At 47.5% G+C, this 25115-nt stretch overlaps 1 protein-coding gene across 6 annotated transcripts in view; it reads right to left on the bottom strand.

The window, feature by feature from the left end:
- Nlrc5 (NLR family CARD domain containing 5) overlaps positions 1-25115 on the bottom strand; it is an 82290-nt gene that overhangs the window by 42502 nt on the left and 14673 nt on the right. For 4 of the 6 annotated variants that reach the window (XM_026395630.2, XM_026395633.2, XM_026395634.2 and 1 more), the window contains exons 2-10: positions 12221-12295; positions 11980-12077; positions 11146-11262; positions 8000-8307; positions 6770-6817; positions 5290-5358; positions 2414-4088; positions 1329-1412; positions 1100-1183 (exon numbers count right to left, since the gene is read on the bottom strand). In XM_026395630.2, coding sequence (XP_026251415.2) covers positions 1100-1183; positions 1329-1412; positions 2414-4088; positions 5290-5358; positions 6770-6817; positions 8000-8307; positions 11146-11162 — 2285 coding nt within the window. In that variant the 5' untranslated portion in view covers positions 11163-11262; positions 11980-12077; positions 12221-12295. Of the gene's footprint in view, positions 1-1099; positions 1184-1328; positions 1413-2413; positions 4089-5289; positions 5359-6769; positions 6818-7999; positions 8308-11145; positions 11263-11979; positions 12078-12220; positions 12296-12775; positions 12849-25115 lie in introns of all 6 variants that reach the window. The other 2 variants (XM_077793339.1, XM_026395631.2) reach the window with 2 other exon arrangements.

Here is a 25115-nt window from a genome sequence, read left to right as displayed (position 1 = left end):
AATGACAGAGGTCTCATGAAGTGGAGCGAGGAGACTCAGAATCCCAATCCCAGGACTTGTGTCTGGAATGTGGCTGGAGTCCAAGTTGGTCAGGGCCTCTTGCAAGGTCCAGGTGGGCATGCTGCAGATGCTGCTTCTGGCCTCAGCTCTGACCTTGACTCACCCAAGCAAGCGTGTTCCTCTCTGACCTCACTCTATCCCTGTTAACTGGGGGCCACACCCCAGCCCTGCTTGGGCTCCTAGCTGGAGGGAATATGAGGTTGACTGAGAGCATCAGTGGGTGCTGGGGGAGAAGGTGAAGGTCACTGTCAATAGTCACCAAGCAACAGAGAGATCAATATTCTGGCCTTTGTCCCCACCAGAGCGATCCCTGCACAAAGGCTCCCAGCAGAGGGGGCAACAGGAACAGGGGTCAAGCTTATGTTCCACTCCATACGGGCTGTATCCTAGTGCCAGGATGTGCCTACCTGGGCGAGGGGCAGCTTCTCTAAATATCATAAAGGTGCCATCTGCTAGCAGTGGTCCTGCCAGGGAGCTGCTGGCGCGTCCCTGGCACCACCCTTCCCAGAGCACTCATTCCCAGACACGGGGGAGGGGTATATATGTGTGCCTCATTAGCTGGTGTGTGCTTGTATCTAAATGTGTGCATGCATCTAAATGTACACGTATGTGGTATGCACCAGCGCATCAATGAGTGGGTGTGTTCACTTGAGTAGGAGAATGTGTACTTCTGTGCACGTGTGTGCATACGTGTGCATGCATGAGAGGGTGTGTATTTCATGCCTTTATGTGTAGCCCAGTGCCTGTGTTCTGCCCATACACTGCCATCCCTTCTCCTAGCATCACAGAAAGAGGAGCCCCAAAACTTGTGCTTCTCCAAAAGGGCCTAAAATATCAGATACGAGAAGGCTGCTCTGGAGCCTTTGGAAACCTTTGGTTTGGAATCACCTCATCCCATTCTTGACCTAATACCTCATTGAAAAATGAGACCTTGGTCAGACCTTGATGGAATGTGCAGGACCTAGTACAGAACCCGGGGGGGGCTGTCCTGGGAATGACTCCTCTCCCCAGCCAGTGAGCCCTCCTGGAGATCACTCACCTGACCTCTTCCAGCTGCAGGCAGAGGGGCAAGGCCTGCACCAGGAGGCTGACGCCCTGGGCAGTGATCTTACTTCCCGCTAACCTATGGGGTAAGCAAAGACGGTGGGGAAGGATGGGGTGGCGGAAGCAGGTAGCCCGGGACTCTGCCCTGTGCAGGACAAGGGGGCGGAAGGGAGAGCCAGGCATCCTCAGATGAAGGTCTTTCTTGGTTCCAAGCCCTGGCTCACCCCAGAGTCTTCAGGTTCCCCATGGTTGGCAAGCTCCTAGAGAGGGCTTCTGCAAACGCGTCCCCGCACTTTCTGCTCTTAAAGCTGTGGGGAAGAAGCAAGGCGCAGAGGATCAGTGCCAGGAAGAGCTTAGAGGTCATCTCCACACCCTCCTCTGTCAGATGGGGGCCCTATTAGGTAGCAGAGTTGCCACTGTGATTGCATTGGGAGCAAGGACAGGGGACAGCAGAGTCTGCTTCATCAAGGAATCCCTTCTCCACTTCACCCATGGAAATACAGAGCTGGGAATATGGTTTCCCAGCCAGAGATGTCACTTCCAACCTGCCTTGCAGCTCACAAGCTTATGCGGCTGTTCTCACCAATGGAATGTGGCTGAAGTGATGAGTAATGAAGTGATAAGTGGCTAGTTCCAAGACTGACCTTGAACACACTGGGCATGTCTCTTCCATGCCCACTCTTTCCCTTGCCTCAAGCCAGAGCACAGATATGCCCAGGACCCAGCTTTGCCCATGCAGATAGGATGTCCAAGGAGATGATGGAGCAGCCAGGGTAGGGGCCTGGGTCCCTGCATGACCCTGTGGACTGCTTACTTCTGCCTCTTCCAGAAGAGACAAACTCAATTCTGCACGGTTGACTCCCTGGGATTTGGGAGGTTTCCTTTGTGCCTTTCTCTAGCCAATACAAATACTGAGCTCTGGGCCGGGGGCTGTGCTGGGCCGTGTTTGTCCCGCACGATCCCAGGTCATTCTCACACTGACCAGAGAGTGAGGTGCTACTGCAGACTCATTTTAGGGATGAAGAAACTCGCTGACCCAGAGGCTGCACTCCAACACAGCCCGGATCAGAGGCTGCAGCCATGACAGAGAGAGACCTAGGGCCTGGAAACCACTGTCAGGAGGAGGGTCCAGCTGGGCACAGGGCCCTACCCCACCAGCACCAGAGGCTAAGGGGCAGACAGGGCCAATTCCAGTCCCATATTCGAGATCCGCATCCAGTCTCTCTAGAAGGGGTCGGCCAGACTGGGTGGCCTCCATTGTCACCAAGTACAGTCCCTCCAGGTCTTCTCTGGTCTTGCCCTTACTCACCTGAGAGTCTCTACCTGCCCACAGCCTGCCAGAGCCTCAGGGCAGTGAGGCTCCAGGGGGCAGCCCCCAAAATCCAGGTGGATGGGGTCTGCTCTGTGCTCCAGGATGCTGGTCAGGGCAGACAGGTCTCTGTAGGTCAGCGGGAAATTGTGGAAGGGCAGTTGATAGGGGAGGCTTTGGGCAGTGAGGCTGGCCAGCTCGGACTCCTGAGTCTCGGCCACGTAGTGACACAGCTCCACCACCTTTGGCCCTGTGAGCTTGCGGGTGGCCAGCTTCCTCAGCACCTGTAGGACAGCTGCCTGCCGGGCCCCCACCCAGGCCTCGTTCCTCTGGGCCAGGTGCCTGAGGAAAGGTCGGCAGGTGGGGGATGCCAGCCCCGCCAGGAAGGTGGGCAGGTGGTCCGAGAGGTTCAGTCTGGTTCTGGTCCGCAGAACCCAGTGAGAATTCAGTGTGACATGGCTGGTGAGTATGTCCTTGTCCACTGAGGGGCTGGCCATCAGGTGCAGGGCAGCAAAAAACTCTTGCAGGTTGAGGTGGGCAAAAGCATAGCCAATCTCCCGGTGCCCAGAGTCGGTGTGGATGCAGAATGAGGTCAGCAGGCTGTGGGTGGCCCCGAAGGCCATGATGGCTGGAGGGAAGTCTCCCGCAGAGAAGATGACCTTCCCCACCTCCAGGCCCCTGAGGGCCACCTCTCCGAGGCCCAGCAGGGACTTGGCAGGCAGACTCCCAGGGGGGCTGAGGGTTAGCACCATCTGCATGTAGAGCTGGGTCACGGTGGGCAGGAGGGCCACAGACTGGCCAGGGGCATTTCCAGAGAGCAGATGGCGGAGGCAGAGGCAGGTGACCTGGCACAGAGCGGGCACTGCACACAGGCTCTGGAGGTGCCCATTTCCCTGGAGCTCTGCGAGGGCCACCTCCTGTGCTGGCTGCTCACTGAAGAAGTGGCTCACGTACTCCTCCACCCTCAGCCCATCAAAGCCCCACATGTGGACCATGGCTGCCTCGGTGGGCAGGCAGGCAGGCAGCTTCCCTGGACGGGAGGTGACCATCACCCAGCAGCCGGGAAGCAGGGTACCCCGGCAGAGGGCGGAGAAGAGGGTAAGGACTGGGCCTGAGCCATTGGGATCCAGAGTGTCCTTGCTGGAGCAGGGGTAGATGGCCTCGTCCAGCCCATCGAAGATGAGCAGGACTCGGTTGGCATTCTCCTTCAAGTACTGGAAGACAGCCTCGGGGCCCGCCTCGGGGCTCAGGTACAGATCAAAAAGGAGCTGGGGCAGCGTCAGGAAGCGCGTGATCAGGTTCAGCTGGCGGAATTCAAAAAGGAACAGGGCCTGGAAATGGTCCAGCTGGCCCTCAGCCCACTTCTGGCAGAGCCGGCGGGCCAGTGTGCTCTTGCCCATGCCAGCCTTACCCAAGAGCACTGTCACCCGTGGGCCCTTGGGGGCCTTGAAGTTGAAGAGGTCCTGGAGGCTCACGTCAGTGCTATCTTCGGTCTTGAGGTCCCCCAGAACGGCTCCCTCTCGAGGGTCTAAGGGTGCTGTGGCCCGGCTCCACTGCAGGATTGGGGGGACATAGAGCTGGTGGGCGCCAAAGGTCTGCCCTGGCTTGGGGACTCCATCACCACAGTGCCGCTGGGCAGAGGTCCTCAGGAGCTGCAGGTACTTCCTGGTCAGTTCTGTAGGGGTCAGGGAGAGGGCCTGAGTGCAAGAGCCTCGCCCCCACTGTGTCCCTTTACCCCAAGATTTGGCTGTTTGGAGCCCCTAGCCCCAGTGGGGCAGAAATGGGGGGTGAGGGCGGGCACAGTGGCTCATGCCTGTACTCCCAGCCGGTTGGGAGGCGGAGGCAGGAGGATGGCCAGTACAAAGCCAGCCTCAGCAACTTGGCGAGGCCCTGTCTCAAGATAAAAAGGGTTGAGGGGTGAGGAGGTAAGGTACTATGGGGGGTTCTTATACCACCAGAATTCCCCGGAGTCCATAGCTATCAGCACAGGCTGTGGCTGCCACCGACACAGGCAGAGAGAATGGGGACACACAGTGGTGGCCCCATTGGTTGGGGGATACCGTAAGTGTGGGGGGACTTTTGGCACATCTTATTGCAGCTGCCTCTTTTTCAGGTGGTCTCTGAGCGCCCCGGGCCCCTGCCCAGCTTCATAGTTCTGTGATGGCCAGGAGTGGACACCCCAGCCTGTGGGCCCAGGCACGGGTCAGGAGGACTGTGGGGGCTGGTCTCTACAGTCCAGGTGTTGACCTTTCAATTTCTGAGTCACTCGGAAGTCTCGGGTGGCCAGGGAAGGACTGGGGCCACTGTCGGAGGAGACCGGGGCCTGGGGTAGTGGCCTGCTCCATGCAGACGTGGATGCTCTGGTCCTGCCTGTGGCTGGTGGTGTGTGTGGGGGGCATGTTTCCAGGTACTGATTAGTAACAAGGACCATTCTGGTCTGGCCAACCCTCACCATGTCCCCAGGGCCTTTGCCCCAGGCACCCTCCGCACTCCCATCCCTGCTCACCCCAAACTGGCCACTGCAGGCCCTGGGCCTGAGGTCATGCTGTTACTTGTTTTGTGGTCAGGCTCCCACCACTCTGGGGACACCAGGTTTCCCCGGAAGAGCCAGGCTGATAAGGTCGTGGGCCCTGTGCTTCCAGATCCTTCTGCCGAGCCATCTCTGGAGAAGCCGGCTTCCCGCCTGTGGAGGGAGGCCCCTCCCTGCATCCTGCGCCCTCTCTGCCCCCCATGACCTCGAATCCTCTCCTCCTAGAAGTCTGGAAGCAAAAAGAGTCCCTGGCCCTAGGTCCTTGCCAGCCAGGGACAGGGTGCAGGATCTGTGCCCAGGCCCAGGCAGCCCGGTGCTCACGCTGGGTCGTCCCACCTGTACCCACCTTGCTGCTGTTTCCTGCAGTGCTTCCGGCGGGGTGAGGAGCCACAGTCCTGGTGAGGGCGCTTGAGGCCTGGAGAGAGCAAAGAGAGCGGTGGAGGGGTGACTCGGACCCGGGCAGCCACCTGGGTGCTTTGAGAGGAGGCAGGGGGCGAAGGCCGCGCCCACGACAGCGCAGTTTGGGGAGGCGGGGGTTCCAGGCCCCGGGGGCAGGAGTGGAGGCTCCAGGCATCCAGGACCCAGACAGCAGCCCTGCGGCTCTCTGCTCTGAGCCCTGAGCACTGCATGGCTGTCCCTCCACCAGGGAAGGGCCAGCTCCCGGAGGCCTGGTTGGGAGTGAGGCTGTCCACAGGCCGGGCCAGGCCGCCACCTGCCTCCTGCCTTAGGCCCGTTCGTCATCACCGTGGTCCTCGCTCCCCTGAATGGGGCCAAGATTTCTCATCTTGTGCGGATATCCAGGGTCCCTTGAATGCCTTTCTTAGGAGAGTGGGAAAGGAAACCAGGAAACAAGAGGAGAGAAAAGAGAGAGGAAAGGAAGGAGCCCAAGGAGAGGGTCTAAAGGACAGTGGATTCCACACAGTTGGCACCAACAACTATTCAGAGCGGCCCCTGGTGCAGGGCCCGGGCCCCTGTCCCTGGCGGGAGTCAGCTTCTTCGTTGCTGAATTGTGGAGGGACACAGGGGTCCTCCGGAGGGGCTGGAACTGCTTGAGAGTGTTTCAGTGTTTTAACAAGCCCCACATCCACCGGGGAGTCACTGGCTGAATCTGCTCACCAGACCTGGTCACAGCCACGTGACAATCATGCTAGCTCAGTGATAAGGGCCCAAATGCACCAGGGACTCGAACACTCGGTTCAGAACTGCTGGGGAGCTGGGATTGCAAGGCTGGTGCTTTCTGTTAGCACTGACCCTGGGATGTGGCCACTGTGCCCTGCTGAAATAAACCCAGTGAAGCCACAGAAAGGAAGGACTGAGGCCAGAGTGTGGCCCGAGGACAGCGAGGGGTGCCGATCCCCCCAGCTCTATCAGAAAGCAAGGCAGAGGGTCCTTTGGTGGGAACAGGCATGAGTGTCAGGCCACCCAGGCCTGAAGGGTCTGGGAGGTGAGTGTGGTCACACTTCCTGGTGAAGCCTGGCTCTGGGGCTCAGCCTGTCTCTGGGGTGCCTGCAGGTGGGTCTCTGGGACTGGGGACAGGGAAGTGAGAATGGACCTTCTCCAGATAAAGCAAGACAGGGGATCTGGAGGGGCCCAGGGCCAGCACCAGCAGACTCCCTTGTCGACTACAGGTTGGGCTTCTGGGGACAGGTCTGGGAAGTCACAGATCTGGAGGAGGTGGGCTGGGAGCTGCCATGGGGACATGGCCCAAGTGCAGAGGGAAATGGCAGTCACCAGCCACCACCAGTCTCCTACAGGTTAACGTGGGGGCTTAGCAGCGATACCCTCCCCCTCCCCTCCCCCTCCCTTCCCCCTCCCCTCCTCCTCACCATGTTGGAGCTGAGGTCCAAGTCGGGGCTTCTCACCAGTTCCCAGCTCTGCAAGAGAGAACAGAGCAGAACATGCTGTGGGGGTGCTGAGATGCCTGGGGTCCAGCTCTGGCCTGGTGTCTGCTCAGGGCCGTGCCACAGGGTGGGTGTTCGGCAATGGAGAAATGCAGTTGACACTCAATAATCTGTCAGAGGGAGGCTGGTGGCCCACCCTGAGGGCTGTGTGGTGGAAATGTGTGTCTCTGCATGAGTGTACATGCCTGTATTTATTCGTGTCTGCCACTGTGTGCATGGATATATGTGTATTTGTATTTACACACACGCATATGTGTGTGTGTGTGTGTGTGTGTGTCCCTTGGATTTCCCACGCCATCCTGTGGTCAAGCTGTTTTGTTCATTTGTTTGTATTTTTTTTCTTAAATATTTTTAGTTGTAGATGGACCTAGTACCTTTATTTATCTATTTTCGTGCAGTGCTGAGGATGGAACCCAGTGCCTCGCACATGCTAGGTGAGCCCTCTACCACTGAGCCCCAGCCCCAGCCACATTGTTATATTTTTGCAGTACTTAGATTGAACTCAGGGCCTTGCACAATTTAGGCAAGTGCTCTACCACTGAGCTACATCCCTGATCCTTTTCATTTGGAGACATGGTCTCACTAAGTTGCTGAGGCTGGCCTTGAACTTGCCATCCTCTTGTCTCAGCCTCCCGAATTGCTGGGATTACAGGCGAGAGCCATCACCTAGCTATGATGGAGCTCTTGATGGGGTTCTTCCTTTTTATCCAAGGCCATCCCTCACTGGCTTGTGTTCCCCTTACTGTTGTGCAAACAGAAGGTGTCCAAGCAATGCCCATTGAACTGGACAGAGTTAAACCTGCCTGCCCGTGGGTAGAGCTCAGGGGCTTCTCCCTGGGACTGCTTCTGACCATGTTGCAGAAGGAGGTCCCAGGGCATTGTGGGAGGTTTGGAATTTCCGGCTTCACGGAGTCACTTGGTCTTTTCTCTCCGTGCCTGACTCAGGAGGGGCAAGGTGGCAGGAGGGGCCCCAGGCTCCAGCTGATTTTGTGGCCTTTGGGGATTTGCTCTGGGGAGTGACTGGAAATACGGAACTTCGCTCCTGGCTCTGCACATCATCCTCTGTGTATGGCCTGCATGGGCGCGGGCCTCCCGGGGCCTCCAGTGGACATGGGGCTGGGCTGGCTGCTTTGCACCCCTCGTGTCCACCCTTACCGTCTTCCTGGCCCCAAGTGCTCAGCAGTGGCACCTCCAGGTCCAGAGGCACCTCCAGCTCCATGCACACGCAGTGGATGAAGGACTTCCAGGTGGCCTGCCCCTGGGCGTGCAGCATTTGCAGCTGCAGGACGACCCTCTGCTCAGGGTTGGGGGCCTCGTCCCTGGAGTCCAGCTCCACGTTAGGGAGGAAGAACTTCATCTTGGTGCTCAGCCACTCCGGTTGTGTGCTCAGCAGCCTCATGAGCCAGCTCCACAGGTTCCTGGTGCCCAGCTGGAGGCCAATGGGGTCCCATGAGGAGCTGGCCCTGTAGGGACACGGAAGGCGGGTGAGTCGGGGGGTGCAGGTGAGCTGACGTGACAGGCAGGTGAACTGAGGGGAAGTGGGACGGGAGAAGCCAAAGGGAGAGGAAGAACCACCCCCACCTCTGAGCAGCAGGACGTGGGCAGGTAAGTGGGCTCTCCATGGAGCCCTGAGCTTCTGCTTAGGGTGCAGCTCTAGATATTCCTCTGCTTCTCTGTAGCCCCTCCCCCTTCCCCTACACCCTGGCTCTTTGGAACGGCCTAGTCCTTCCCCTGAGGATGGCCCCCTGAGGGCCATCCTTGTTGCCATGGACCATTGTGCTACTCTCTCAGTCTGAGCTAACGTCATGGAGCAGACGCATGTGGTTATCTCCCCAAATTTATTCCTCCTTTATTCTTTGGTACTAGAACTCCTGCAGCTTCCCTGGTGATCTAGAATAGATTGATCCCACAGACTCCCTTGGAGTTAAATGTAGCCATGTAAGTTTTGGCCAATGGGATGTAACTGGAAGTGCTGTCTATCTATCTCCTTTTGCTACTTGCTGTTGGTTGGAATGTCACTGTGATGGCTAGACCTTGGGAAGCCATGGTGGATCATGAAGCAGAAGCCAGTGCTAAAGAAGGTCTAGGGTAAAGTTGCCCAACTTCCCTCAGCACTGACTTTGGACTTCCATCACCTGATAGGAAAATACACTTCGACTCCGTTTAAACCACTGTTGTTTAGGGCTTTCTGCTAATCACAGCAAACTCTAATGTTAGCTAAGACAAGACATTTCCCCTCTTTCTATGGTAATTCTCCCCTTCTAAACTGGAACTCTCAAACCACCTACTGGAAAGAGTACCAATAGAGGCCAAGGGAGCATATTTACAAGCCAAAGCCTAAATACTGTGCAGTTCCTTTGATCCAGCAATTCTAAAACCTTAGGAAACAATCATGGGTATATATAAAAAAAATTTTTTTTTAGAGAAAGGAATCTCAATTTATTTCAAAGACTTTGATAACCTAATGTCTTTCCACAACAGGTTAAACCAACACAGACCAAAGTTCAGCATAAATATAAACCTTGGGTAAAAAACATAGAAACAGGCAAAACACCAGTGGTTCTCTGTTTAAATTACATTTTTAATTATAAAAATGTTCACTGCACAATTATTAATAATAGTTAAATATTGGAAGCAACCTAAAATCCAACAGCTGGGGATTGGTTGACTAAATGGCAGACCTCTTACACTAGAATATGCTGCAACATTTCCAAGTGTACTTTGTGGTACTCTTTCCTTAATAAGGGCACACATTTGAAAAGCACATAGTGTGTTAGGCTAGGCTTTCTATATCTCATCCAATTCTCCCAACTCCAGAGATTATACTTCTAACTCTGAAAAGAGGGGCCCACTCAGAGCCAGCCTCACCGACTCCTGTTGTGTGTCCTGATGTTTAGACCCCAGCTGTTCCCTGAGCACCCGGCAGAGGCCCACGGCATGTGCCCCCTTCCCTTTCTGTCATTCCTCCTCAACTAGCCTGATAGCAATAGGTCTTTGATCAGACATAGAGCTTTCAAATTCATGAAATATGCTCATTTCCATAATCCTCAGGTAGGGATCACTGTCCACGTTGAGCACATGGAAGACTCAGGAAGGATGAAAGATTGCCCAAGATCATAGTCAAGTACATGGCAGAGCCAGGATCACAACTAAGATTTCTTGCCTCCAAGGCCAGTACATTTCCAAGGTCTCAGTGCCCTAGATGGCACCAGACAAGAGCCAGCCCCTGGATCACGTGGTCTTGAAACAAGGATATGGCCACAGCCTAGGGCATAACTTCTCTCCTGGCTACAGTAGCCAAGTCCATGCTGTCCATAAAGAAATGACCCAGCACACCATGCCTGGTGGAGGTAAGGGTGCCTGGATGGCCAGATTTCTGGGGATGCTCCTCATCTTCACATTTCTCCTCCAGCCACGCCCACAAAACTTTTGTGGCCACACCCACAAAACTTTCTTTGGCCAATGACATATGCAAAAAAAAAAAAATCGACCTATGTCCCATCTGTGCAGACATTGGAAGAGTAAGTGTGGATTCCCCATGTTCTCTCTTTTCCTCTGCTACAGGAATCAGCAGTATTTTAGATCATGCAGACATGATCTCTTTTACCCTGGGTCTGGGAGGGAGGATGATGTGGAATGGAGATCTCAATCCATTAATAGTGGACAAGAAGAGAAGGAGAAGAAGAAGAAGAAGAAGAAGAAGAAGAAGAAGAAGAAGAAGAAGAAGAAGAAGAAGAAGAAGAAGAAGAAGAAGAGGAAGGAGAAGAAGAGGAAGAAGAAGAAGAAGAGGAAGAAGAAGAAGAAGAAGAAGAAGAAGAAGAAGAAGAAGAAGAAGAAGAAGAAGAAGAAGAAGAAGAAGAGGAGGAAGGAGAAGAAGAGGAAGAAGAAGAAGAAGAGGAAGAAGAAGAAGAAGAAGAAGAAGAAGAAGAAGAAGAAGAAGAAGAAGAAGAAGAAGAAGAAGAAGAAGAAGAAGAAGAAGAGGAGATAGTAACTTTTGTTGATGTGGGATTTTTGAGGGTGTGTGTTATTGCAGCACAACCTAGCTCATACACTCATAATGTGACCTTATGTAAGTTTCTTTTCTCTGTGTGCCTTAGTCGCAGCATCTGTAAAGTGGGTAGATTAGGTGCTTGTGGCTCCTCCCGGTTTGCTGTGTCTGATGATTTTCACTGTCATGCTGACTGGTGGCCAGGAGCAGGTTTGCGGTGATGGGTCTGGGTAGGAAGTGGTTTAGCAGCAGGAGTGAAGGAGCAGATGGGAGGGAGAAGGGCAGGAGGGAAAGAGGAGAACAAAACACCTACCTGGTTTCTTGGTTCATGATAGATGTTCTAGGGTCCCCATGGAGAGGGTCTCATGGGTGTCTAGGCCCTGTCTTGTCCCTGGAGCTGGGTTTACAGGTGTTTCCATGGTGCACGTTCCTAAGGAGAGAGGGAGACAGGTTGCTCTTTCCATTTTCCCAAATTCCAAAAAGAGCCCTGTGACAAGGACCCCAGCCCGAGCCCTGGCCCTGCCTGTTGCAGGTACCTGAGGACATTCAACCCGTGGAGGTCCCTCAACTTCTTGGGCAGATTGAGTTCTTCCTCAACCACACACCACAACCCTGACCCTCCCGGGTGTCACTTCCTGTCACACCTAGAATAGAGGATGTTCCTCTTCCCCCTCCAGCTCAGAGTCTGTGGACTCACAGTGCGCCCAGCAAACTCAGCAGGTTTATCTTGACTCATTCATTCACAGGAATAGAGAACAACCCCCATTTCATGTGTTAACTTTTTTCCTCACACAAAACCACCCAGGCAGCTGGGTGCGGTGTGCAGACCTGTAATCCCAGCAGCCTGGGAGGCTGAAGCAGGAGGATTGCAGGTTGGAAGCCAGCCTCACTTGTGCTCCATTTGTGTACAATGAATTGAAATGCGTTCTGCTGTCATGTATAACTAATTAGAACAACAACAACAACCAAAAGCCGGCCTCAGCAACTCCTCGAGGCTAAGCAACTAAGAGAGACCCTGTCTCAAAATAAAAACTAAAAAGGGCTGGGGATGAGGCTCAGTGGTTAAGCACCCTTGGGTTCTATCCCTAGTAACAAAAACAAAACAACCCTCCCCCAGAAGGTTGGAATTTGCAATCTTCTTTCTTACCATCCACCTGTGAAATGTGAGGAAAGTAACTAGAACGTTCCAGGACTTTGGAGAAATCCACATTAATAGGGCGTATTCTAACATGACAAGGATGAGTGCTGCGATTAGAGATAAGAAAAGAGGTCTCACTGAAGAGGTCCTGGGGGACTCAGGATATTTTTTAATGTAACTTTTGTTAAATTCGATAACTCAAAAAGAAACCCAAGGGGCTGGGATTGTGGCTCGGCGGTAGAGCACCCACCTAGCACGGGCGGAACCTGGGGTCGATCCTCAGCACCACATGAAAATAAAGGCATTGTGTTGTGTCCATCTACACCTAAAAATAAATAAATAAATATTTTTAAAAAAGGAACCCAAGAGCATGAGCAAGTGGAGATCAGATCTGAGCTTGCTATGGACTTGGGTCCGCTCCGTGGTGAGGCCCAAATCCACTGGGATGACACATCTGGAGACGGGGCCTCTGGGAGGTGAGGGGGTCATGAGGGTGGACCCCCCATGTGGGATCAGTGCCCTCGCAGGAAGAGACAGGAAAGCTCGCCCTGCGTGGTCTCTGTCTGACTGTGTCTCTCTGCCAAGTGTGGGCACAATGAGAACGCAGAGCTAGCCAACCAGGTGGAGGGCCTCAGCCACACCAGATGTGCTGGCACCCCAGCCGGGGACTTCCCGGCCACTGGAGCTGGGGGAAGTCCATTTCTGCCCTGTAAGCCACCCAGTCCAGGGTGTTCTGTTACAGCAACCTGAACTAAGAAATCTATTTGTGACTGCAGAAAGTAAAAGGAAAAAAAATCTAAATTACCACGTGGAGGGAAGGCAATGCCACTTGAATTCCAGCAGGACAGACAACTTGATAACATCCCACTAACTGTCCTCTAGAGAAGAAAGGCAGACAAGACATTATATGCCTTATATGTTTCATTATAAAATGTTTTAAGTCGGGACTGGACATTCAAAGGCAAACTGGGGGGCTGGGGTTGCAGTCAGTGGTAGAGTGCTCACCTGGCACTCCTGAGGCCCTGGGTTTGATCCTCATAAACATAAATATAAACATAAACATAAATACATAAATGAATAAATAAATGAAGCTATTGTGTCCATCTACAACTAAAAAAATATTTTTAAAAAAATGTAAACTGGGTGTGTAGCCCAATAGTAGTTTAGCATACACAAGGACCTGGGTTCAACCCCCAGAGTGTAAACACACACACACACACACACACACACACACCCTGAAGGCAATTATATCAAAAGACGACTTACTGGGAAGGACAGTCAAGACTGGGGGTGTTTCCAGACATCATGAAGCCTATTATAAAGTCCCCATTATTAAAACTTTAAGGTACTTGGGTTAAAAATTGACAAAGGAATGGAATAGAGTCTGAGTGAGCCTCACATTCACCTCAAATACGAATCAATGACCTTGAGAGAAAAAGTGGGGAAAATATATGACATTTTAAAATTCATGGTAAGATGAGTGTTTTAAGTTTAAAAAGTCATTTCTAATTCAAAAGTGAAAATATTTTTTTTTTCCAAAATGAGAAACATGACCACATAGCTATGTGTGCAGAGACCACATATGGTCTCTGCAATAGACCACAGTGTGCCGCCCCCCCCCCCCAGAGGACAGCTAGAAGAAATATATGACGGACAAACGCAGGTGAGGATCTGGGGAACAGGAACCTTACATTTTGCTGGTGGAAATGGAAGTGATACAGCCTCCTGGGAAAGCAGTTAGGCAGTTCCTTAAGACACCAAACCTAACGTCACCAGCAACCCAGTACTTCTAGGTCTACACCCAAGAGACAGGAAAATATCACCACCGTAAAACTTGCTCTTGAATGTTCATATCATATTATGAATAATAGTCAAACAGTGAAATCAGTTTGACTACTCACCGGCTCATGAGTGGGCACACAAAACACAGCATGCCTATAGGACAGCATGTTGTTCAGCAATAAAAAGGAGCAAAGGTCATCCAGGTGGAAAGAGCCACACAGGAAAGATCTCCTAGGATTCTATTTATGGGAAGTGTCCAGAAAAGGCAAAGGTACAGAGACAGTGGGTGGATCCGTGGTTGCCAGGGTCTGGGGCAGGAGATGGAATTTTCTAAGTTAGTTGAAGAATCTTACAGCACTGAAGGAAAAAGTGTCCCCAAATGGCACCAGGGTGATGGCTGCAGGGCTCAGGAAGTTATCTAGAAATCTTTGACCTGTACACATAAAAGGGTGGATAAGCTCTGCCTCAATACAGTTGCCAAAAATAATGCCAGTAAGAATTAATATGCTAAAGTAAAATATTTGTATCATTTACTAAAAATATTTTCTGTGTAGGAAAATAGCAATGCACAAAAGGAAAGCCACAAACGGTCACAGTCCTTGATGGTGAGCTGACTGAGAAGCAAACCCTTTTTTCCCCTACCGGGGTGGGGGGGTGAGTATTGGGGGTTTTAACCCTTCAGAGGGTGCAGCAACTGTCCTGGTCCCGCAGCAGATCACCCCAGCTTCACTCAAGACTTAACCTCCAACCAGCTGCATGCACCCCTGGGCCTGGGGGTCAGGGGTTAGTACCCCCCGCCAATGGCTGACGAGAGCTGACTCCAGCACATCCCAGGCAGGGCAACTCCACAGGGCGGGGGCATCCTGCACGGATTCCCCGACTTCCCCAGCAGCTGCCCAGAGCATTCACTCGCTGGCCAGCCTGACTTTTTGAGCTACCTCTCCTCTCCTGTCTGGAGAAGGTTTTTCTTGGATCATCTCTCAAATAAACTAGTTGTGCTGGTTTCAGGGTTTGTTTGTGGAAGAAATTCAAAGGGAGATCAAGGAAACTTGGCAAGGTGTATAAAATTACAAATGCACACATCCTCATGGACATTGACATTCATAGGACTGTAACTGTAAGATATTCTTGTATATGTGGCAAAAAATAAACGAAATGACAATAGTGACTTTAATGTATCGAGAGGCAGTAGGACTCATGGTTTTTCCCTGTAAAGTGCTCAGAACATACTAGACACACAGAAAAGGTCTCTGAGTGACAACGCTTCAAATGCGCACTGTGCGGAGCACCGGATGCTTTCATAGGCCATCTCACTTATTCTTTGCAGTAGACCTTCGAGGCAAGGACTTACAATAAGTCCATTTAACAGGGGAGGAAAGTGAGGCTAAGTACCTTGTTCAGAGTCACTGGGATTCGAATCTAGGTAGTCAGAATCCCTTTATACAAAGACAAGGATATTGACCACTCTCTTGTGGTAGCCCCAGAAGATCAGAAAAAAAGGCAAAAATTCATCAATGGGAAATAAATTACGCTACATCATTATAAAAAAGCCACTTAAAAGAAAAATAGCTAAGTAATGTAATGTTATGGTAAGAACTCCAAAGTATTCTATTAAATAATTCAAATGTATTTAATCTGCATATTTTATATGTGTGTGTACATTTGCATACCCAGGGAGCAACTCTGGATGGCCACATAGGAAGCTGGTAATGGGACTGTAACTGGGGAGGAGACCTGGAGGATGCAGGGAGGAGGGTGGAGAACCCTTTATCCTCTGTCCTCTTTTAAACCATCTGAATTTTTAAAAATGCACATTTTAAAATTTATGTTTTATTCTAATTTGATATATATGACAGCAGAATGCATTACAATTCATATTATGCATACCGAGCACAAGTTTTCATATCTCTTGTTGTATACAAAGTATATTCACATCATTTGTGTCTTCATACATGTACTTAGGGAATGATGTCCATCTCATTCCACCATCTTTCCTACCCCCAGCCCCCTCCCTTCCCCTCCCATTCATTATTTTATATTAGACAAAGGAGCCAAAAACATGCATTGGAGGAAAGTTAGCTTTTCAACAAATCGTGCTGGGAAAACTGGAAATCCATATGCAACAAAATGAAATTGAATCCTCATCTCTTGTCAGTCACAAAACTCAACTCGAACTGGGTCAAGGACCTAGTTAAACCAGAGATCCTGTGTCTAGTAGAAGAAAAAGTAGTCCCAACTTTTCATCCTGTCGGATTAGGCCCTGACCTCCTTAATAAGACTCCTATAGAGCAAGAATCAAAATATGCACATTTTGATTTCCAAAACCACGTAAACACTGACATTAAAACCTAGAATAGCCAGGTGCCATGACGCCTGCCTTCATCCCAGTGTCTCAGGAGGCTGAGGCAGGAGGATCACAGTTCAAGGCCAGCATCAGCAACTTAGTGAGACCCTGTCTCAAAATAAAATACAAAAAGGGCTGGGGATGTGGCTCAGCAGTTAAGCACCCCTGGGTCCAATCCCTGGTATCAAAAAATAAAAATAAAATCTAGAATAGCCATTTCCTCAAAAGTGTAGGGAAGAGAAAGTGAGCAGGAGAAATGATCAGTGATGGCGGGTGTGAATGAAAGTCCCTACATAACACCAGGCACTGAAACCGAAAAAGGAAGACCAGAGACAGGGCTGGAGTCCAGCACTCAGTGGGGACTGAACGCTCACTTAAAAAGTAATCCATTCCTCTCCAGGACGCAGATATACTTGCTCTTTTAATGTGTGTGTGTGTGTGTGTGTGTGTGTGTGTGTGTTTATGTATATGGATATTAATACATTTCCACTGGGAAAGTTGTTGCAAAGTTGAACAGACAACGTAACACATATTTGCTAGGTGCCCTGAGCTAAATTGCTCTGGGGATGATCTAATTCTCACAGCTCCATTTGATGCCTCAGGTGGATTTCAAAATTCCCAAGTCCAAAACTGAGCTCCTAATCTCCCCTCCCAACCAGCTCCCCAGGCCACCTTCCCACCTTCCCACCACCTGCACAGGTAGCATCACGCTCCCTTGAGTTCGGGTCAATGATGCCTTCATTTTCTGAGAATATTCCAGAGTCTTGCTTTCCCCCAGCTACTCACTCTCACCTGGCTTCCTGTCTGCTTTCCTTTCTGCCCGTCCTCAACAACTTTACCCAGAGCAAAACCAAATCCCTGCCCAACCTGACCTTTTTGTTGTTGTTGTTGTTTTGAGACTGGGTCTCACCATATTCCCAGGCTGGCCTCTAACTCCTGGGATCAAGCAATCCTCCTGCCTCAACCTCCACCATAACTGGAACTTCAGGTGCACTTTCAAAAATCAAACTTAGTAACTTAATTTTTTTCCTTATTATGTTGATTCATTTATCTCTAACTAACTCTTGGTGGTTTATGTTTTTGAAAAAGTTGCTGATTTTCTTGAGATGTTCAAAAATAGGATAGCTCACAGTTGCATATGCTGTCTTTCCCATTTTTATTGGTGCATTATAATTGTACGTAATGGTGGGACTTGTTGTTGCACATTCCTACCTGCTCATAATGTAACAATGTAACTTGGCTACTATCCTTTCCGAGTATTGTTCCCTTTCCTCCCTTCCCTGGGTGCTTTTTCCCCTACTCTAATGATCTTCCTTTGATTTTCATGAGATCCCCCACCCCAACTTTCTTTTCCTTTTTCCTCTTTAGTTTCCATATATGAGAGAAAAAAATATGACCCTTGATCTTCGAGTTTGTCTCATTTCACTTAACATAATGTTCTCAAGTTCCATCTATTTTCCTGCAAATGCCATAATTTCATTTTTCTTTACGGCTGAATAGAAATCCATTGTATGTATATATATATATATCACATTTTCTTTATGCATCATTCATTGATGGACACCTAGGCTGGTTCCATAATGGGGCTACAGTGAATTGTGCTGCTATAAACATGGTATGCATATATCACTATAGTATGATAACTTTTTAATTCTTTAGGATAAAAACCAAGGGGTGATTTAACTGGGTCATATGATGGTTCCATGTCTAGTCTTATTTTTTGGGGGGGATGGGGAGTGGGTACCGGGGATTGAACTCAGGGGCACTCAACCAATGAGCCACATCCCCAGCCCTATCTTGTATTTTATTTAGAGACAGGGTCTCACTGAGTTGCTTAGCCCCTCACTTTTGCTGAGGCTGGCTTTGAACTTGCAATCCTCCTACCTCAGCCTCTTGAGCCACTGGGATTACAGGCGGGGGCCACTGCGCCCAATCCATGCCTAGTCTTTTGAGGAGCCTCCATACTGATTTCCACAGTGGCTGGACTAATTTAGAAGCCCACCAACAGTGTAATAGTGTTCCTTTTTCTCCACATCCTCCCCAAGAGTTGTTATTGTTTGTGTTCCTGATGGCTGCCATTCTGACTACAGGTGAACTCTGATTGGCACTGTGATTCTATTAGTTTATCCCCGATGATGATGAACATTTTTTTTCATGTATTTGTTAGCCATTGGTATTTCTTTTTTTGAAAGTCTGTTTAGTTCATTTGTCCATTTATTAGTCGGGTTATTTGCTTTTTTGAGTTTTTTATATATTCTAGGTATTAATCATCCGTCAGAAGAGTCGCTGGCAAAGTTTTTCTCCCATTCTGTAGGTTCTGTCTTCACATTTTAAATTGTTTCCTTTGCTGTACAGAAGCTTTTTAACCTGATGCCATCCCATTTATTAATTCTTGGCATTATTTCCTGAGCTTTAGGGGCTCCTATTGAGAAAGTTGTTGCCTGTGCCTATGTGCTGTAGTGTTGACTGTACATCTTCTTCTATGTTGCGGAGTTTTTGTTCTCATTTCTAGGTATTCGATTCACTTGTGCAGGGTGAGAGATAAAGGATTAGTCTCATTCTTCTACTATATGGACCACCAGTGTTTCCAGGAACATTTGTTAAAAAGGCTGCCTTTCTCCAATCTATGTTTTGGGCACCTTTGTCAAGGATCAGATGACTACATTTGACTGTGCTTATCCCTATTCTGTATTGTCTTTGTATCTGTTTTTACACCAGTACCGTGCAGTTTTTGTTACTATAGTTCTGTAGTATGATTTGAAGTCAGGTATTGTGATGCTTCCGACATTGCTTTTTTTTTGGCTTAGAATTGCTTCGGCTATTCTGGATCTTTTATTCTTCCAAATGAATTTTAGGCTCCCTTTTCCCCCTAATTCTGTGAAGAATGCCATTAGTACTTTGATGGAGATTATATTGAATCTATATATTGCTTTTTATAGTATGGCCATTTTAACAATATTCGTTCTGCCTATCCATGAACATGGGAGGTCTTTCCATCTTCTTGTGTCTTGAATTCTTTCTTCAATGTTCTATAGTTTTCATTGTAGAGGTCTTTCACCTCCTTCATTAGATTTCTTCCTAGGTTTTTGTTTGTTTTTGTTTTTTTTAGGCTATTATGAATGGAATTGTTTTCCTGATTTCTTTCCCAGGAGATTCGTTATTGGTATGAAAGAAAGCTATTGATTTTTTATATGTTGATTTTGTAGCTTTCTACTTTGCTAAATTTTCTTATTAGCTCTAAGAGTCTTTTAGTGAAACTTTTTGGATCTTTTAAGTGTAGGATCATATCATCTGCAAGCAGTGATAATTCGGCTCCTTCCTATTTTTATCCTTTTTATTTCCTTCTCTTGTCAACCGCTCTGTCTAGAATTTCTAGTACTATATTAAATAGGAGTGGTGAAAGTGAACATCCTTGTCTTGTTCCAGAATTTAAAGGAAATGTTTTCAGTTTTTCCTCATTCACTATGATGTTGGCTTTGGGTTTGTCATATACAGCCTTTTATGATATTGAGATAGGTTTCATCTATCCCTAGTTTCTTAAATGTTTTTGCTATGAAAATATACTCAATTTGGTCAGCCTTTCTCTGCACCTATTGGGATGAGAATTAAGTGGTTTTGTCCTTAATTCTATTTATGTGATGAATGACATCTATTGATTTGCCTATGTTAAACCATCCTTACATCCCCAGGACAAAACCAACTTGGTAGTGATGTAAAACCTTCTTGATATGTTGTTGGATATGATTCACTTGTTTTCCATTAAGGATTTTTGCATCTAAGTGCCTCAGAGATATTGGTCTGTAGTTTGCTTTCCTTCATGTATCCTTGTCTGGTTTTGGTCTGAGTTTGACACTGGCTTCACAGAATGAATTTGGGAGTGTTCCATCTCTTTCTGCTTCATGGAGTGATTTGAGGAGCATAGACATTACCTCTTCTTTAAAGGTCTGAGAGAATTCAGCTGAGAATTCATCTGGTTCTAGGCTTTTCTTTGTTGAAAGGCTTTTTATTATTGCTTCTATTGTGTTGCTAGTTATTGATCTTTTTAGGTTTTCTGGATCCTCTTGATTTAATTTTCTCAGGTTGTATGTCTAGAAATATATCCATTTCTTCTAGGTTTTATTGGAGTAGAAGTTTTCAAAATAGTCCCTCATGATCTTCTGGATTTCTGTGATGTCCATGGTGATTTATACTTTTTCATCTCTAGTTTTATAAATTTTGGTCTTCTCTCTTTTTTCTTTTAGTTAGTTTGAATAAAATTTGATCAATCTTATTTATCTTTTCAAGATCAATTCTTCATTTCATTAATCCTTTGTACTATTTTTTAAAATTCTCAATTTCATTGATTTTGGCTATGATCTTAATTATTTCCTTCCTTCTCTCAGTTTTTTTACTTAGTTTGTTCTCCTTTTTCAAGGGTCTTGAGAAGCATCATTAGGTCATTTATTTGAGGTCTTTCTGATTTTTTCATGTAGGCACCCATTGCTATAAATGTTCCTTTCAGAATTGCCTTTGTAGTGTTCCAAAGGTTCTGGTTTGTTGGGTCACTATTCTCATTTGATTCTAAGAATTTTAAAATTTCTTCTATCACCCATTCACCATTCAGAAGTGCATTGTTTAATCTTCCTGTGTTTATATAGTTTCTGAAGGCTTTTTTGTTGTTGTTTTCATTCCATTATGATCTGATAATAGGCAAGGAATTATATCCGTTTTTGTTTTTTTTTTTTGTATTTGCTAAGAGTTGCTTTGTGGTCTAAAATTGGTCTATTTTGGAGGAGGTTCCATGAGCTACTAAAAAAGTGTAGTCAACTGTTGTTGGGTGAAATATTCTGTAGATGTCCATTAAATTCATTTTATGTGTATATATTTTCAAGTCTAAAAGAGTCTTTACTGAGTTTATGTCTGGATGACCTGTCTCCTGATGACAGAGGCAATATTGCACCGGGTTCTATGTGAAGTCTTAATTTGACTTGTCCCTCTCTCTGTCTCTTTCTTTCTCTCTCTTGTTGATAATTGAACCCAGGGATGCTTTACCATTGAGCCACATCCCTAGCCCATTTTATTTTTTTATTTTGAGACAGAGTCTCAGTAAGTTTCTTAGTGTCTCACTAATTTGCTAAGGATGGCCTTGAACTTGTGATCCTCCTGCCTCAGTCTCCTGAGTTGCTGGGATTACAGATGTGTGCTATTGTGTTCAGCTAGTGTCTCTTTTATGTGATTATGTGCACCGAAGTTTGGGGCATAAATATTTACTATTATAAGATCTTCTTGTTGAATCGTTCCCTTTACCAGTGTAAGTGACCATCTTTGTCACTTCTGATTAATTTTGGCTTGAAGTCTACTCTGGTCACCATGAGAGTAGCTAATCCTTCTTGTTTCTAGGCTCCATTTGCATGTTATATCAATTTTGGTACTTTCACTTTCAGCCTGTGATTATCTTTGCCTGTAAGTCTCTTGCAAACAAGATGTAATTAGGTCTTGTTTTTAAATTCATCCTGTCAATGTTTATCTTTTAATTGGAGAGTTGAGACCATTTACATTCAGTGTTATTATAAACAAGAGCTTATTGATTCCTGCCATATGATTTATTTCTAATGTTTAACTTGGTCCTGTTTCTAATTTGCTTAGCTACTCTTCAAATGAGATTTGTTCATTTATGAACTCTGGGGTTTGTTTTTTATTTCTTCTGTGTGGGGTCTTTAAATAAGTTCTGTGGTGCCAGCTTAGTAGTCATGAATTCTTTTAGGTTCTTATTTCCTTGATTCTGAAGGAAAGCTTTGCGGATATAGCAATCTTGGTTAATGGTTATTTTCTTTCAGGACTTGGAACACATCATTCCAAGCCCTCCTGACTTTTAGAGTTTATGCTGAAAAATCATAAGCGATTCTGATGAGTTTGCCCCAAAATGAGGCATTGATGATTTTTCTCTGAAGGCTTTAAAAATTCTATCCTTTTTCTATATGTTAGGCATTTGACTTATAATGTGTCATTCCTTGATCTTGTCTGTGTGGGGTTCTGAATGCCTCCTATCTGGAAGTCCATCTCAGTCTAGAGGTTTGGAAATTTTTATGTTATTATTTTCCTGAAGAGGTTATCTATTTAATAAGCTGGCATCTCACAACCCTCTTCAATTCCAGTGATTCTTAAATTTGGTCTCTTAATGTTGCCCCAGAATTCTTGTACATTTGGATCATGGTTACTTATTTTCTTTTCTTTAATGGTGTCTGAATGTTCAAGGCTGGTCACTTTGTCTTTCAGCCTTTTTCTTCCAGGAAGAATCCAGAGATTCTTTCACTTTCAGCCTGTGGTTGTCTTTGCCTGTAAGTCTCTTGCAAACACGATGTCGTTGAGTCTTGTTTTTTAATTCATTCTGAAGCCAGAGATTCTTTCTTGAGCATGGTTCACTCTATTAGAGAGACTTTCAAGTCAACATTTTATTTGATTTATTGTGTCTTTCATTTTGAAGATTTTTGTTTGGTTCTTTTTCAATATCTCTCTATCCTTATTGGATTTCTCATTTATATCCTGTACAGACTTCCTTGATTCATTCAGTTGTTTGTGTGTGTGTGTGTTCTCTTGGAATTCATTGATCATTTTTACAAGCAGTCTTTTAAATTCTTTATCTGATATTTCACCCACTTCAGTATCTTTGGAGTCAGTTGCTGGCAAATTATGAACTTTAGGAGATATCATGTTACCTTTTGCCCCATATTTCTTGTATTTCTCTATTGAGTTTCATGTGTCTGTTGAGGTGGATTTCTCTCCCTCCTTCTCTTGCAATGTGTCCTAGAGTGATCTAGATTGAGCTCACTCATAGGTGTAGTGTCCACAGACACTGTATCAATTCTCTTTTTTCTATACCAGTGGATGTCCATGAATAGGGCCTGAGGGCCTACCCCTCACCATTCCTACTTGGGGTCTGGTCTTTAGTTTGGGTTTTTGACACTTCTATTCTTTATATTAAAGTATAAGTGAAGAGTTTTTGTTAATATTTTATTAGTTGTTGGTGGACCTTTGTTATTTTTATGAGGTGCTGAGAATCAAACCCAGTGCCTCATACATGCTAGGCAAGTGTTCTACCACTGAGCCCCAACCCCAGCCTGAGCTGAAGTTTGAGTGTCATTAATTTGTGTGTGGAGGAAGCTGCACTGTCTTTTGGCTGAGTTTAGTTCAGTAGCAGAGTCTTTACCCTATGAACATGTAGTTTCCCTGTGGGTTCCCAGCACCTCACAGGATAGGGGAAACAAACAATAGCAACAACCAATACAAATAATATACAGCATTAAAGTAAGTATCCAGTGCCTGTTATGACGTCTGTAACACTAATACTGCAGAAACAGGAATGGTGGGGTCAGCAATTGCCAACAGCAAAAACAATAAACAACCATAAATTAAATCTGACATTAAAGTAAACAGCAGGTGTCAAATATGTCATCCACAGCACTAATAATTGCACCATGATGAATGGTTGGGCAGGAGTTAGATAATGCAAATAGTTCTAAAAGATGGCAAAAATACAGTTCATTTAGAGAAAAGAAATTGTGATAGGAAAGTAGAAGAGAGACTAGGATGTTCAAAATATGAACAGAGAGAATACAGAAGAGATGGTTATAAAGAAGGAGGAGAAAAAATGAAAAAGTAAAGGAAGACAGAGAGAAAACTGAGAGAATTTGACTGTTAGCAGAAGAAGAAAGGAAAGCGGGGGTGGGGTGGGGGAGGAGATCAAATAAGCAAAAACCAAACCAAACCAAAATAAATGAACCAAAAACCCTAACCCTCAAAAGGAAAAGCAATTGTTTTTAAAAATGCTAAAAATGAGAAAAAAAGAAACAAAAATGTATACATTTATATGTTCACAAACCAATGAGCATAGCAAGAACACACACACACACACACACACACACACACACACACACACACACACAAATGATCCAGAAAATAAAGGAATTGTCTCCACTGAGGTGATCAAAATAGTCAATGAGGATGGATGGTGACTGCAGGTGCCCAACTGTCCTTTCCATTTCTTCTTCAGCCATGGGGGGGGGGGGCGGAGTGTGTGTGTAGGGAGGGCTGGGGGTTGTTAACCCCTTCCTCTTTTGGTGTTGGAGTGGCCTGAAACTGAAGCTGGTTGAAATGGCTCTCAGCTTCCCTTCTCACCAGCATAAGGTGGGATGGAGTGGGAAGTTCTGTTGATCAGAATGTTGTCTCCCAGGGCCCAGGGGGGCTGCTACAGAGTTCCCTGAGTGCCATTGTGGGGCAGGGGCTTAGGTCTTAGGGGCTTTGTTGGGTGGCAGCTCCTCTGGAGAGATCAGATCAACACTCCCCGGGGGCCTGACAGATACCGATCTCTTCTGGGAGTCTGACACTCGGGAGCTTCCCAGACATTCTGCTCCCAGGACAGGACAGTCCGTCTTCCACCCACTCGCTGTTTGTGAACACGGCCTTCCTAGGCTTAGCCCCTGGGTGGCCTGTCCACTTTCCTGGCCCTCTTCAGTGGACCCAAAGGGAGAGCGAGTTGGACTCCCCTGTGACCTGAACCTCCCTGGGTGCAGCCTTCTGGGTGCCTGTTTCACTCATGTTCTGCTAGGCACAGGGCAGGTGCTGGGACAGCGTCACAGTGTTGGCTGGGATCTCCCGGCTCCCACATGGAGCAGCATGCTGCCTCGGGGTGTCTCCCGCCTCGGCTCCCATTTTGCCAGTGGAGAAATACAGAGCACTTTCCAAATACCGGTTCTCTGGACAGCTAAAACCCGTCTCAGAGACCAGGAACAGGTCCTTGTCCCTCAGTGGTGACGATTAAACACCCGAGAAATGCCGAGGCAAGCACAGAAAGCAAGTGTGATTGAAGAAGAGGACAGAAGCAGACTGCTCCAAAAGAAGGGGCCCCCGAGCTGGGTGTCCAAGGAGGGGACCCCAGAACCCCTCTTCTTAATTATTGCCTTGTCTGTCTCCTCTGCATGCTGTGACCAGGGGCAGGGACGCAGAGGTTAATTGTTAGTGCCCAGGGGCATGACCACAGAGG

The sequence above is a fragment of the Urocitellus parryii genome, chromosome 15 (genome assembly GCF_045843805.1).
Source record: "Urocitellus parryii isolate mUroPar1 chromosome 15, mUroPar1.hap1, whole genome shotgun sequence".
NCBI lineage: Eukaryota > Metazoa > Chordata > Mammalia > Rodentia > Sciuridae > Urocitellus > Urocitellus parryii.
The sequence above is the reverse complement of the archived record's forward strand: the minus strand, read 5'-3'. Positions and strand labels throughout refer to the sequence as shown.